This window comes from Sinocyclocheilus grahami, unplaced genomic scaffold (genome assembly GCF_001515645.1).
Source record: "Sinocyclocheilus grahami isolate Dianchi unplaced genomic scaffold, SAMN03320097.WGS_v1.1 scaffold75.1, whole genome shotgun sequence".
NCBI classification, from domain to species: Eukaryota; Metazoa; Chordata; class Actinopteri; order Cypriniformes; family Cyprinidae; genus Sinocyclocheilus; species Sinocyclocheilus grahami.
Window position 1 is genome coordinate 246,608 of NW_015505254.1, and position 16,139 is coordinate 262,746.

At 36.3% G+C, this 16,139-nt stretch overlaps 1 protein-coding gene and 1 long non-coding RNA gene across 2 annotated transcripts in view; both read right to left on the minus strand.

Annotated features, from left to right (window-relative positions):
- LOC107585921 (E3 ubiquitin-protein ligase RNF220-like) overlaps positions 1–15,099 on the minus strand; it is a 44,147-nt gene extending 29,048 nt beyond the window's left edge. Inside the window, exons 1-2 of the mRNA XM_016273102.1 lie at positions 15,015–15,099; positions 12,919–13,659 (exon numbers count right to left, since the gene is read on the minus strand). Of these exons, the coding sequence (XP_016128588.1) occupies positions 12,919–13,543 (625 nt within the window). The 5' untranslated portion in view covers positions 13,544–13,659; positions 15,015–15,099. The remainder of the gene's footprint in view (positions 1–12,918; positions 13,660–15,014) is intronic.
- Positions 51–2,591, minus strand: LOC107585924 (uncharacterized). Its single transcript, XR_001609303.1, has 3 exons — positions 2,543–2,591; positions 2,189–2,463; positions 51–300 (listed from the first exon to the last, which is right to left on the minus strand). It is a non-coding gene; the product is annotated as an uncharacterized lncRNA (long non-coding RNA).
- Positions 15,100–16,139: the final 1,040 nt, after the last annotated feature.

Consider the following 16,139-nt stretch of genomic DNA (forward strand, 5'->3'; position numbering starts at 1 on the left):
AAAGTCATACAGGTTTGGAACAACATGACGGGTGAGAAAATAATGACAGAAGTTTCATTTTTGGGTGAACTATCCCTTTAAGTCCATTTCGACTAATGTTGAAATTCCCAGAACCTCACATTGGATAATTTCCATACAATGTACCTTTTTTTTCATGACGTAGGAAAAAACACAAACACTTTGTTATTAATGACAGTCCTCTGACCTTCGTTTAATAGCAATTCTTGGTTTCCACCTGCTGTGGGAACTGTGGGAGGACTGGGCCACCCAGTCTGAAGAGAGTTTAACACAGACGAACTCCTGCGGCACAGAAAAACATGACTTCATCTTGAATGTCTAGAAGCCCATTTTGGGCTGAAACAGCATCTGTGTTTTGGACCGCATTCGTCCATGCATGCTTGGGAATTCAATTCTTAACTCAAACAGACAGTTTACGTAAGACATTATATGTCAGCGTGGCTTTGGCAGGCTTTTAATCCTAGAGGCACATTGACTGACAAATGCAATTATATACACGCACACACACATTACATGCATTGTTGTGGTTGCAACAACCCCATCTATTCCTCTTCCACAAGCTCCGATCAGACTGCATGAATTAATATGGAGCTTCTGGGTTAGTTGCATCATGAGCAGAGCTATATATATATATATTTTTTTTAATGGTGGTTGGTCACTTTAAATGGCCAGAATAAGTGTAATACTCTTTATTCTGATTGGTAAAAGTCAGGCTATGCGATAGTACTTTGCTAAATAAAAAGGTTAACAAACTTTTTTCATAGCAAGAATTTGTCCTTACTGATACATGTTTGCGGTTTGTATAAGAAGCCAGTCAAATCTTCCTCTCACCATTTTAACCCAAACAAAAGCAACACACCATCACCCTATAACACTTCACTCTGAGAAAGGCCACAGAGCAAAGCATAATTCAAGCAACTAACAGGAACATGGCCACCAGGCAACCAGTTCAGCACAACATCCAAACATCCTTAACCCCAACCCACTAACATGCCCTGAGTTTGTTGCCCCACTAACGCTGCATTGTTCAGCTCATCAAGTAGCTAAAGGCTAATTAGACAGCTAACGAGTGGAGGGTAGTAATGCTGAGCAAGGAGGGAGGGTGATAGAATCAGGGTTTTCTGCCACACTGCATTGTCTTGGAGGCAGTAAAACCATGAAGAGACTGACAAGTCACTGATGCAGCAAAGGAGAAAAAATATATTAAGTACTTTTTAAAGTATGATTACAGTACATGTGTGTTTGCCATGTCTGTATTTAAAACATCAGAGGCATACATTCTATTCATATCTAGATATTACATATGTATCTTATAGAAAGCCTATGCATTATAAAATATTACTAGATTTATTTTTATATACAATTAAACATAAATTTTTTAAACTTTATCTAACAATTAAAACAATAAATCTGCAATAATTTGTAAAAAAAAATAAAATAAATTATAATATATCAAACGAATAATTTTGCTGTGTTCCATATTTAGCTTGTTACTGCATAATTTTCTAAAGCATTAAAAGTAAAAAAAAAAAAAAAAAAAGTTCAGTTTTCTCAGATTTTACCATTATTGTACTAAATTCATTAAGCTGAAGTTCAAACAAATACATAAAACTAGAAATAAATATATATATATATATATATATAACACACACACACACACACACACAGGTATTTTTCTATTTAATTCTAATTTTACATATTTTGTCTATTTAATTTGATGCTTATTTAATGTTCATTGTTTAATGTAAGCAATGTAATATATAATATGCAAACCTAATGTAAAATGAATAAAAGACTAAAACAGCTCATATAATATTTAGATTCACAATCAAATTTCTTTTGAGGTTAAGTGATTTTGCTGAAAAATTAAAATAAAAATCATGCCCTTATTGCCCTATTGTGTACCTTATTCTTTGAAAGTGATTTTATTATATTGTACTTTTAATCTAAGGTAATGTATTTGTCCCATTGGTCTACCTTTTTAAATTGTAGGCAATGGGTGACATTATTTCAGGTCATGGCCAGACAGCGTCTCTGCCTTGTTCACCTAGCCAAGGATAACCAAACATACAGAGCCTTCACACAGCCCTGAGTAAACACAATAGCCGACGCTCCTCATCTGCCCAGCCTGCCAAAGTCATTCTCTGGGTGTGGATTTGTGTGTGCTCACCTCATCCTTCCCCCATCAATAGCCCAGCAATCCCACGAGCCAATACTCCGTGTCTACACAGAGGAACAAAGGCCACTGCCAGCTGAGCTGATATAGATCCACAGGTCTCTGTTCTTGTTCAATCAGGTCATGAAACAAATCAGCAGTAAGGGCACTTTGAGCTAAAAGTTCAATCTCCCATATCATCTGCTCAGGACGCAGCTATCGAATGCCCGTTTAGCATCCGCTAATGAGGCTAAATTCTCCTCCTTTTGGACAAGGTCTTGCCCGAATTCCTACAAAGCATAAGAATTTCAAATAAATTTCAGATGAAGAGTAATTAACACAAAACATGTTTAAACAAGAAAAGTTCACCACAGATATGCTCTGGAGAATGTGATGGCCTTTTGATTGCGCTAACTCGTGGGAACTGTTGAGTCATAATGAGACTGAACCTTTTAATGCCACAGTGCTTGTGTGGTCCCATGGGCTAATTAGGCCAATTAGCATACTAATTGCCACATGCAAATCAGGAGCATCTCAAGCAACAGAAGCGGAAGAACACTGAAGCTTATGGACAGCAGCCATCTTTCAGGCTAATTCCCTGTCCACTCTGTGACACAGACCCTCGTTAGTACCGCAGTAAAAAAACATGAGAGGCACATAAAACATTATATACTGCTTGACTGTTGTTTTCTTACCAATTAGCAAAGGACTGATTTATGGTTATGACACAAATTCCCAATAGATTTTAAACTACATTTCCCCAGGCTCTTTCACGCTCCCATGCAAATTACACACATATCCCAAGATGCAGAGGGTCAACCATGAAATTCTGTAAACCACTGAATCAAGTGTTTAATGTTATGAAGACTTTGAAATCATAGTCAAAGTTTCAGAATGCTGAATTCTGAGAGGCATGCACTGATATAAAAACAAAAATGTAAATAAAAAAAGTTTAAAATGTTACCAGTGAATTTAAGTCATCACATTATCATAAAAAAGGATATTCATTTTGAGCTTTGCTAAAAAATATATTTTACAGTGTTATAAAATTAGTGTTTTTGAGACTAATTTTAAGTGAGCATTTGATGATGGAAAAGGTAATGTTAGGGGAAATTAGCATGCACAATTAAATATCCCCCCAAAAAATAAAAAATAAAAATCTATACAGTAGGAAATTATGCTTTAAAATATAGGTCATGTGGTAAACAGCAAAATATTAATATAATAAATAATATCATCCTTTAGGTATTTATGTGTTTTAGAAAAAATGCATATAAACAAAACAAATTATAACATTGTTTCATGATTTTAATAGATAAAACTGGGAAGAATGGACAGGCCAAAAACCTTGATGTGTTTAAAATGAGCCACTTTTTATTCTAGGTTACATTTGTTACTGAAATATAGATACTGAAAAATATATATCAGCAAATGGCCAGTGTTGTACCAATAAATCGTCCCTACCTTTTTTGGGGTTCAATTAAAGTAATTGGAAAAATATGAGCCACATGAACTATAAACTGCATTTTTCTATTATATGAGAAAAGCTTACAAACCATCGGTGCTGTTCATTAAAACAGCATTACTTTACTCTGTTTTTCATTTAAAGTTCAGAAGTAAGTGAAACCAATTTACTCCATTACATGCACAAAAAAGTGGCACGTGTCATCTTTTCTCAATATTGTGTAGAAAAACCTCTAAAACGCACGGTTTGTGGTGTGCCAGCTGTGTGTTTAGTGTGACTTGTATAAAAAGGCTAAATAGCCATTTGGATATTATTACAAACATCAGCCAAGTATCAGTCACTAATGACAGCCCCAGATGTTAGAGGCCCAACAGGTGGACTAAGTTTCAAGGGTCATTCACAGAAATAACACTGTGCCGCTCTCTAAAGATCTCTGTACACAGAAACATGTCAGACATTAACAAATCTAAAATCCGACTGCATGTTTCGACTGCTGCTTTAATGCAAGGCTGCACACATGCTCTTAAACTGAATGCAGGACACATTTGCAGAGATGCAGGATGAGACAGAGAAGGAGAGACACTATGCAAGACTAAGACAGGTAGACAGAGCAGCAGATGTCAAGCCGTCATCTGCCTGTTGTCTTTCCCTCAGTCGGCCCTCTGTAATGACTATTTAAACCCACATTCTCCCCTCTGCATTTGCTTGACTGATTTGTGGCCTCATGGGACTCGAGATGTGCTGTTTTGTACTGAACCAGCAATCGACAGTCTTTGCTGCCCTCCCTCTCCACCTTGGCCTGCCCCACATGCTTCCAGTCTTCTTCCTGCCGCTCTTTGATGTGAGATCAGAGAGGACTGCTTTGGCACACACAATACTGGTCAATCAGGTGCAGTGTCAATGTACTTTAGAGCTGTCTATTGCCTTAATAAGTCCAAAATACTCTTTAACAGCATTTAATTAAGATTTTCTCTGGGCTGTTGTTTTAGCACTGTGATGTAGTCATGTCATTGCATTCAAAAACAGATTTTTTGAAGACATTTTGACTTCCAAAGCCACTTTTTGTAATGTCTGTTTAATGCTTTTGTCCACTACAATTATATGTTGCATCTTTGAATTACTTCATTTGGGGTTTTTTGAGCAAATAATGACATAGGTAATTATAAAATTTGATTAATTAATATGTGTAATAATTCATTAAAATGCAATCCAAATAAAAATGCAAAAAGAATATGTAATTGATCTGCAAAGGATTACTTAAAAAAAGCAGAAAAGCGCAGAAATGTGTTGTTAATGGGGTGCGAGAAACTGTTATCGTAGCTCTGACTGAGCCTCCGGGGTTAAAGCCCCTATTTTATTTGTCTCACGTTCCCTTAGGTATTTATGTGTTTTAGAAAAAATGCATATAAACAAAACAAATTATAACATTGTTTCATGATTTTAATAGATAAAACTGGGAAGAATGGACAGGCCAAAAACCTTGATGTGTTTAAAATGAGCCACTTTTTATTCTAGGTTACATTTGTTACTGAAATATAGATACTGAAAAATATATATCAGCAAATGGCCAGTGTTGTACCAATAAATCGTCCCTACCTTTTTTGGGGTTCAATTAAAGTAATTGGAAAAATATGAGCCACATGAACTATAAACTGCATTTTTCTATTATATGAGAAAAGCTTACAAACCATCGGTGCTGTTCATTAAAACAGCATTACTTTACTCTGTTTTTCATTTAAAGTTCAGAAGTAAGTGAAACCAATTTACTCCATTACATGCACAAAAAAGTGGCACGTGTCATCTTTTCTCAATATTGTGTAGAAAAACCTCTAAAACGCACGGTTTGTGGTGTGCCAGCTGTGTGTTTAGTGTGACTTGTATAAAAAGGCTAAATAGCCATTTGGATATTATTACAAACATCAGCCAAGTATCAGTCACTAATGACAGCCCCAGATGTTAGAGGCCCAACAGGTGGACTAAGTTTCAAGGGTCATTCACAGAAATAACAAATCGGTGCTCTCTAAAGATCTCTGTACACAGAAACATGTCAGACATTAACAAATCTAAAATCCGACTGCATGTTTCGACTGCTGCTTTAATGCAAGGCTGCACACATGCTCTTAAACTGAATGCAGGACACATTTGCAGAGATGCAGGATGAGACAGAGAAGGAGAGACACTATGCAAGACTAAGACAGGTAGACAGAGCAGCAGATGTCAAGCCGTCATCTGCCTGTTGTCTTTCCCTCAGTCGGCCCTCTGTAATGACTATTTAAACCCACATTCTCCCCTCTGCATTTGCTTGACTGATTTGTGGCCTCATGGGACTCGAGATGTGCTGTTTTGTACTGAACCAGCAATCGACAGTCTTTGCTGCCCTCCCTCTCCACCTTGGCCTGCCCCACATGCTTCCAGTCTTCTTCCTGCCGCTCTTTGATGTGAGATCAGAGAGGACTGCTTTGGCACACACAATACTGGTCAATCAGGTGCGGTGTCAATGTACTTTAGAGCTGTCTATTGCCTTAATAAGTCCAAAATACTCTTTAACAGCATTTAATTAAGATTTTCTCTGGGCTGTTGTTTTAGCACTGTGATGTAGTCATGTCATTGCATTCAAAAACTGATTTTTTTGAAGACATTTTGACTTCCAAAGCCACTTTTTGTAATGTCTGTTTAATGCTTTTGTCCACTACAATTATATGTTGCATCTTTGAATTACTTCATTTGGGGTTTTTTGAGCAAATAATGACATAGGTAATTATAAAATTTGATTAATTAATATGTGTAATAATTCATTAAAATGCAATCCAAATAAAAATGCAAAAAGAATATGTAATTGATCTGCAAAGGATTACTTAAAAAAAGCAGAAAAGCGCAGAAATGTGTTGTTAATGGGGTGCGAGAAACTGTTATCGTAGCTCTGACTGAGCCTCCGGGGTTAAAGCCCCTATTTTATTTGTCTCACGTTCCCAATAACACATAAAAGCCCTGGGTGGAGTAGTGCTGCTTTAACGAGAGCCCCCTGAGTCTGTGAAGCCCTCAGACGACAAGCATGCTGATCTTGCCAGTAATGGGCCTACAAGCCCCTTGTTAGGCATGTTAATGCATCTAATCTGCAGTCAACAGCAAAAACAAAAAGGGTTTTTTTATGCTAAAGGTTTAAAAGGGTAAGACTATGATCTCCAAATGATTTGTGGTAAGGTGTTTGTCCAAGATGCTACTGAAGAACATTATTAGGATGCCAAGTTTCATAGAATTCCTAGGGTTAGGGTTAGGGTCCGTTTGAATATACAAAACATTGTAATTAAAACCTATTTATAAACTCTGAAACTGAACCGGATGTAATAATCATAGTGTTAAATATTGTAATTATCAAATAAAATAAACATGACAAAAAAAGAGATACAGTAACTAAACAAAGACTAAGAAATAACTTAGCTGGGCTGACTGGAGTTTGCTTGAAGACAGTATGGGTGGTACACAGACCTCCCTTCTAATTCACATTCCTTCCATCCGGAGAAGATGAATTAGGACGAAAACAAGAGAAGAACATCAAGCCCCCGACCAGGATGAAAGCTCTCCCACTTAAGAGAATATTAGGAGAGTAAACTACTTTAGCAGCAGGAGACAAAATATCAAATTAGCCTCATTGAACATCAAACAGAATAAGTGAAAGTAAATGACTACTTTTTTTTTTACAAGATGTTTTCACCTGCAAAAATATATAAATTCATAATACACTGAAAAAAACGATACAAATTTTTTTTAAGGTAAGTGGTTGCAAACTATTTATTTAAATATTAAAAGTTAGTCAACTAAATTTGTTTATTTCAATGTAGCTAAAATAAATTGATTGCAACCACTTACCTTAAAAATGTTTAGTAAATTCAATGAATCATTTTTTTCAGTGATACGCTATTATATTATATTATATTATTACAGGACTTTTTCTGCAAAACCTGCTGGATAGTAAATATTGAAGTACATCTTTATCGCAACATCACCTCTTCAGAATGCAACTTCATCATCCTATGTCACATATTATATTATATATTATATTACATTATATAATGCAATTTATACATATTGAATAACATAACATAACATAACATAACATAATATATATAATATAATATAATATAATATAATACAGAACCTTTTTGCAAAACCTGCTGACCAATAAATATTGAAATAAATCTTAATATATCCTCTTCGAAAAACACACCTAAATATAAAAAGGCCCTTGCAAAGAGGGGGGGGGGGGATGAGAGGAACATTCAGTAGATCAATACAACACTGGACAATCTCCCCAGATTTATGATCTCTGTGGCAGCCAGTTGAATGCAGTCCATCTGTAGTTCTCACAATGAGCCACATTTTACAGCATCTGCCAGCTGTAGCTCATACATATGCTCTTTTTGTCCCTTACAGGCACCCTTAATTAGGCCGCCCAATCACTTTGCTTCATAAAGGCCATACTGCCATAGAGACAAGAGTCAACTTCTCTTGGCACACATACAGGGGGAGCAGGCAAAGCAGTGATAACATTTTAAGGGTCTGGGCAGATTTATAATTTGCCCCTCCTCTACCATTCAGGTTTGATCATGAGGATTAGAGATACTACCTGCTGTATGATAAGAAACAAAAGACTTAATATTTACAATGACAAATTCAAGTCACCACCCCAGGCAATAAAGTCAAACCCAACAGGGTAAGGTGATGTACACCTTCACCTTGGCCGTAGATTAGCTGGCTGCTTATTACGGCTCATGTGTACTAATAAGCAGCGATAAACAGAGGCGTTTTTCGGGTTATAAATTAGCACCAGTCAGTGGAGCTGTTACTGTCCCACTGATAAGCTTTATATCTTCTGACTTTTGTTTGCCTCTGTCTCTCTCTGTGAATGAGGTGATCCATGTAATTTCCAACATCAATGAAAACCAGACATCTTACAGCGGTCTCTGGCACAGAGAGAATACTCGACAAATAGCTTAAATGATAAAACTGTCATTCTGACCGTGAATCACCGAATCACTCCAGATAAACTGGCAGGATGATCCAAACAACCAATCAGAACCGGAATTCCAAACACTGACAGCTCTGTTTCCTGGGAAAACCCTCCAAAGCTGAACATATTATGGAATGGCACTCCTGTATTTCAATGGAACACTTAAGGACCATTAAGACTATCTTAAGAACTTAAGACAATCTTCTTTAATAAAGCAACAATTGCCACAGAGCTCAGATGTATTTCTACATGTTTCTACCATCTACACACATTTGCTGATCACAAGTCTAACAGAAGGGGCAAATTCACCCTTAGTCTGACCGGACCAGATTAACACATAACTTCAACACATGTTCAACTTTGAGGTAATTGATAGCAAGAACGTGACGCTCACTTCTTCAAGCTTTCTGCTAAGAGCCTGCTGATGACTTTGAGTGGCATTGATACAATATATGATCCCAAACTAAACCTAAACATACTGCCATACTGAAAACCTGATGTTTACCACCATCACTGAAGATTTTATCCTGTGTAATACAGACAGACAGACAGACAGACAGAGACAAATAGATAGAGATAGTTGTGTTCAAACAAAAATCTCATTGGATTATTATATTTTAAAATGAGTTTTTGGAAATTGAAAACTGGTACTTCCTGGTATTATACAGGCACAGAAAAACAATAAAATCTATATGTATATGTAAATACACACACGTCTGTTAAGAAATATATATAATATATATTTATATATAATATAAATCATATATAATTATGAATACATATATACGTGTAAATCTTTCTTAAATATAATCATGTACGTGTGTGTATTTATATATACATATAAATATACATAGCACACACACATATATTATGTAAACACAAACTTCCTTTTTGGATGTGATTAATCACGATTAATTCATTTGACAGCCCTAATATATACATACATATTTCATTGTATATAGTCATATGCACTAATATATATATACATGTATATACATACATACATACATTCATACTGAACCCGAAATTCTTTACTATTTTCATTCCTTCCCTAGCCATTGCATTGCATTGCCAAAAAAGTCTTCTTCCTCTTTTCCTTTACATTCCACAAAGTCCTGTCAAGAAATTCACCCTTAGTCTGACCGGACCAGATTAACACATAACTTCAACACATGTTCAACTTTGAGGTAATTGATAGCAAGAACGTGACGCTCACTTCTTCAAGCTTTCTGCTAAGAGCCTGCTGATGACTTTGAGTGGCATTGATACAATATATGATCCCAAACTAAACCTAAACATACTGCCATACTGAAAACCTGATGTTTACCACCATCACTGAAGATTTTATCCTGTGTAATACAGACAGACAGACAGACAGACAGAGACAAATAGATAGAGATAGTTGTGTTCAAACAAAAATCTCATTGGATTATTATATTTTAAAATGAGTTTTTGGAAATTGAAAACTGGTACTTCCTGGTATTATACAGGCACAGAAAAACAATAAAATCTATATGTATATGTAAATACACACACGTCTGTTAAGAAATATATATAATATATATTTATATATAATATAAATCATATATAATTATGAATACATATATACGTGTAAATCTTTCTTAAATATAATCATGTACGTGTGTGTATTTATATATACATATAAATATACATAGCACACACACATATATTATGTAAACACAAACTTCCTTTTTGGATGTGATTAATCACGATTAATTCATTTGACAGCCCTAATATATACATACATATTTCATTGTATATAGTCATATGCACTAATATATACAGTATATACATGTATATACATACATACATACATTCATACTGAACCCGAAATTCTTTACTATTTTCATTCCTTCCCAAGCCATTGCATTGCATTGCCAAAAAAGTGTTCTTCCTCTTTTCCTTTACATTCCACAAAGTCCTGTCAAGAGACTTTGGGAATGGCATTAATACATACAATTATTGTAGAAACCTAGGCACAGCTCTGTAAACAGCGAAAAGAAGTCACTTACAATCTAAGTCTGACAATTCTGTATGAACTGGCAAATTTCAACAAGTACACTGTCTGAGAAACTTTATGCCAAGCACACACTGCCTAAGCCCAGAAAGCAGCAGGGCACAAGACATTTACCCACACTTACTGTTGTTCTTTCTTTCTCATCAGCTCAAAAATTTAAAATGCCTCCCGAAGGAAAATAAACAAGATTCGGCCCAGTGAAGACATCTGTCCTTCGGAAAGAATATAAAAGATCTAACTGTTTAAACAGCTGTGAGGATACTCTTCTCCTTTTGAACATTTTTGAGAGACAAGCACTGAAATAACACAGTGCTTAGAGTCATGGCCCAAGGGTCAGATATTAGACAAATGACAAATCTCTTTCTGATGACACAACAGCATGTGTGTGAGGTTGTGTACCGGTTATCAGACCACATGAATCTAAACTCTGATTTACAGTTCATGAACCTAAATTATTCCCAAGCATAACACCTGTACTTACGGAACATATACTCTTTTTGAATCTTAATGAAAAATAACATACAATAGTAATATATTATATAATAATAAGTAAAGATAATCAATAAATCATATATATATATGCAAGCCCAATATGCAAGCATACACATACACACACTTACATACACAACCAAGTATAATTTGGCATATTGAGGTGTATGGATGCATCCAATCCTTTGTCTCAAAAAAGAGCATGTCGGTAACCCACTTCTAGATGAGGCGAAAACTTTTCTAAAAGAACCTTGATGTGGGGCTCTTTTTCCCTACAATATCTCTTCTACCTGTCAAAGTCAGTCATTATTTTTCCTATTGACATTCGTCTCTGATATAACGTGGCTCATCAGCCCCCTCTGACGTGTCTTTCATGTTGCAGGTTCTACCCCTCCGCCCCCACAAGGAGTTCTGATGTCCTACGAATTTAAGCTTGAGCATCTTTTTTCCCCGTCCCGCTGCGCCGCACGAACGTGGGGTCCTTCGCCACGGCGGCCAATTACAGAGCAAGGTAATGAGCAGCCACGTTATCCTTACAGCCCAGATTGACACTCTCTCCCACTCATTTGTCAACAAATCAGGATGGATGGCGTGGGGGCGATATTGAGCCGGAGGTGTCGCACTCAGAGAGGCGGTTGCCGAGCAGCATCTCCTGCTCGTTATCATTGACAAGTTGTCTGGAGCTGAGAGATTTGCGAATCCTTCGCCTTTGTCATCTCAAGATCATTTGTTCGTGATTCGGTACTTATTCTGTGCATAGCCTAGCGGTTATAGCCTACTCGGGTAGACTAGGCCTACTTTTGGAATTTATCTGTGGACTGCATGGGACTTATATAACAAAATCAGGAGCTGTAAGTTACACTTACAAACAAAACTTAAGTTTTCTGAAAGTCACGCAAGAAATAGTCGCAGATCTTAGTGTCCTCTAAGCTAGACTATATTAATGTGTACATTGTTTACAACACATTCCAATAGCTGCAATAATTATTTAATAATAATAAAAAAATAAAGTAGATATATTATAGATGTGAAGCAGTGGGCTTTGCACATGCTCAGGACATATAAGAGCTCTAGGCTGCTGTCCCAATCCCATTCTCCCTTCTCTTCTCTCACGTCTGCTTATCTATATGCGCTATACTTTCCTATAAAAATGAAGGCAAAAAGACCTGCAAAATTATATACATTTTAAGTTTACTATTAATGTTAAATAATAATGTTTAATATTTAAATATTATATGATATATAAAACTTATACTATATATTTTATATATATATATATATAGAGAGAGAGAGAGAGAGAGATAAATTAATTATGTATTTATATATTACATAATGCATGTATATATTACATACATATGTTAACAATTTCCTATATTTGACAACATGAAAATACATTATATTAATAAAACATAGCAATTTTACACTTTTACATCTTTTTTTCAATATTTAGGGGTCTTTTTTTGGTCTTTGTGCTCTCTCTAAGCACACACACAAATATATATATATATATGAGGAGTTTATTTGCAAAAACAGATAGCTCAGTTTTTATAAATTATCTTAAATCGTGCTTTTTATTGTGTTAGATAGCTGTATTTTTTTGTTATTATTATTTAATCATATTAATTGGTATGCAGGACAAAAAACATGATTTTTGAATGTTATTAGTTATCTGTTTTAGCAAATTAGCTCTTCATATGTAATATATATGTAAATAAACAGAATATCATGTGATATTAAATACTTACTTGGTTCTTTGTGCTCCTCTGGGCCAGATGAACCCTCTACCAACAGCCCAGACAAGCCAAAGAGCTTCTTCCCAGCATCCTCAGCTACCTTCAGGGTGTTTGGTGAACCAGTAGGAACATGAGCACCCCCAAAGTCAAAATCTTTTCCCTCCACATCTGTGTAACGGAGGTGGGGTGATGCCGCTGGTTCCAGACAGCCCTTCAAGCGCTTGGCAGGGAGGAAGGCAGACTGGTAAGCCCCTGCATCACGCTCCTCATGTGGGGAGGAGAACGGCCGGAAGGCCCCCACCGCTCCGTGGCTGAGCATACCCAGCGGTGAGCAGTCAAGATTGGGTGGGGCAAACTGTGGGTGAAGGTGGAGCAGAGGGGTGGGAAAGTCGCGAGTGGGAAAGCCTCCTTGCCGATGATACATGGAGGCAAAGGTGTATGAGCCGCTGGGGAACGGGAGGTGCATGTCCTTTTCCAAAGTGACCGGCACTCCAAACGGCCGAGGGGGCTGGCAGGGTACAGAGGCATCTCGTCCAGCCTCAGCTGTTGATGCCAAAACCATGAGGGCAGGGGAGGTCAGCGGGCTGGGCATGTAGGAGGAGTTATCCATCTTAAAGGCAGTCCGATGGAGGTCCATTTGAGCAATGAAGTGTCCACTCAAACTCAGTGTAATGTGATGAAGAGGCCTGAAGAGCACTCGACTCAATGCTTATAGACTTAAGTCTTACAGATCAGTCATTCTCTGACGGAAATCTGTTGGAACAAAAAAATCCTAGTCAGAATTATGAGCCCAAAAACACAACTTCTGGTGGACAAAAAAAGCAGTTATTTAAATAAACAGGCAGACATTCCTTAAAGTCTATATTTTCATGCAGTCATTTTCTTTCTTTAAAAAGCAAAAACATTTAGTAGCTGGAATAATTAGACCACAAATTAATCCTTAAAGAAATGCCTAATAGTGAGTGCAAGACGAACATAATTGTGTGAATTTAAGCAACAAGGTGCTATTATCAGAAGTTTGTCCTTTAATACAAACTTTATGTTAAACAGAGGTTGAGCTAATTAATGAAATACATAAAATGATTAGTTTAATTTATTCTTGTTTAGACTACCTGTCTCATGTATGGTGCTGGTGCTGCTGTTCTGCATTAATCTGCGTTTATCAATTCTAAACAGCTCTACACTTCCCTGTACGTTTTTATTTATTTATATGAAGCTAAACTTAATCTAAGCTCTATTATTAGTCATAATTTTGTGTTTGGAAATCCCACTTTAAATATCTTAAGATTAATGATGCTAGTGAACTTTTCTTATTGCTAATTTAAATGGATAAAATATTTAACTAGACATTTTATAAACATTTTAATACTGAATATATTGTTTTAAATAACGAGCTATTTAAATACACTCTCGGTCATTTGGAAATAATTGCGTATCTAAAGACAATTGCAATAGCTCAACAATAGCCCATCATATTAATTATTATTTGTAATAATAATAACAATGATAATAAATCAATTCTAAATAATACAAACTTTAAAACGTAATCCAAAAGTTAATTAATTATACATATGGAGTAATTCATTATTTGTGCCTGTCACTGTTTTTATAATACAAATAAAGTAAAAACCCTACAATTTTTGGGTGAGTGATTGTCTTAAAAACAGTGAACAAACTTTTAAATATTACATTTAAGAGGTGATATCTGAAATCTGCTTTACACTAAATTCGCTATAGTAGCCTACCATTCGGTTGCTGCCAGATGTTACATTTAAACTTAAACTTTCTGATTTGAAGGTGTTATTCCGTTCTTTGAAAGATGCAGGCTAATTATGCAGCTTTCACAAAAAAAAAAAGTATTATCATACAACTTTTCTTGAAAACATGATCAATTTGATGCATCTTACACTTAAAGTTTTAGTGCACTCCGGAAAAGTTAACTCATAATACTCAGCATGCGACAACTAAACGTAGCTAAATGATCCTTTAAAAACTAAACATCTAGCATAACACAACAAGAAAGACTTGCGAAAACATATTGTCCAGCAAATATCACATTAGTAAAACATAGCAAAAAAAAAAAAAACAGGACTTGTTGTAGTACTCACAATACTTTAGTCAAACATCTTTATCTCAGTCGGACATCAAACTGTTATTTTATCCAAACTCGAACCCAGATGATGTCAGTCAAAAGAGTTTGCAAATGACTGAAAGAAAAAGTGCGAAAAGACGCCTTAGAAAAGCTTTTTTACGGTTTTGAAAAGAATCACGGAGGTTTAAAGAGCTGAGCTGTTTAGCGCGTGCCACCGCTGTGATGTAGATTATGTAGATGCGCGCGATGTGTCAACATCCGATCCGCGCGCACTTCTGTTAATGCTGGCGAGTCGCTCACTGTACTCGCTCTCTCTCTCTCTCCTCTCAGCCCGTCCCGCTCTGTTAACTTTAAATTGATCATCTTCTACCTCTCTGTCCGACTCGGATGTTTTGTCAAATGTAGATCTCCATCCCGCGCTTCTATAGGGAATGTCAATTTATCTGAAGCATATAAATGAACACCAAACATTTCCAATGCCTCAAACATACCATTTGTATGTGTATTAGTTAGTACAGACTCAATACACTACCACGGGCGTCCATCTGCTGGTTAAACATCATATAGCACCTTTAGCGGGGCATTCAATTCACTTCATCTGCCATCCTTCAGAGAAAATGATTATATTACAAACAGTGCAAGTGTAAACAGTTGCTACCACAAATATAAAAATGTGACCAAATTTGGCTTATTGACTGTAAGGCAAATGCTTCTTCTTTTTCCTGTTATCAAATGTTCAGTTATTGAACGATAAATTGAGAAAACATGAATGCAGTCTTAAAGTCAGGCACTTCTGTTAATGCTGGCGAGTCGCTCACTGTACTCGCTCTCTCTCTCTCTCTCCTCTCAGCCCGTCCCGCTCTGTTAACTTTAAATTGATCATCTTCTACCTCTCTGTCCGACTCGGATGTTTTGTCAAATGTAGATCTCCATCCCGCGCTTCTATAGGGAATGTCAATTTATCTGAAGCATATAAATGAACACCAAACATTTCCAATGCCTCAAACATACCATTTGTATGTGTATTAGTTAGTACAGACTCAATACACTACCACGGGCGTCCATCTGCTGGTTAAACATCATATAGCACCTTTAGCGGGGCATTCAATTCACTTCATCTGCCATCCTTCAGAGAAAATTA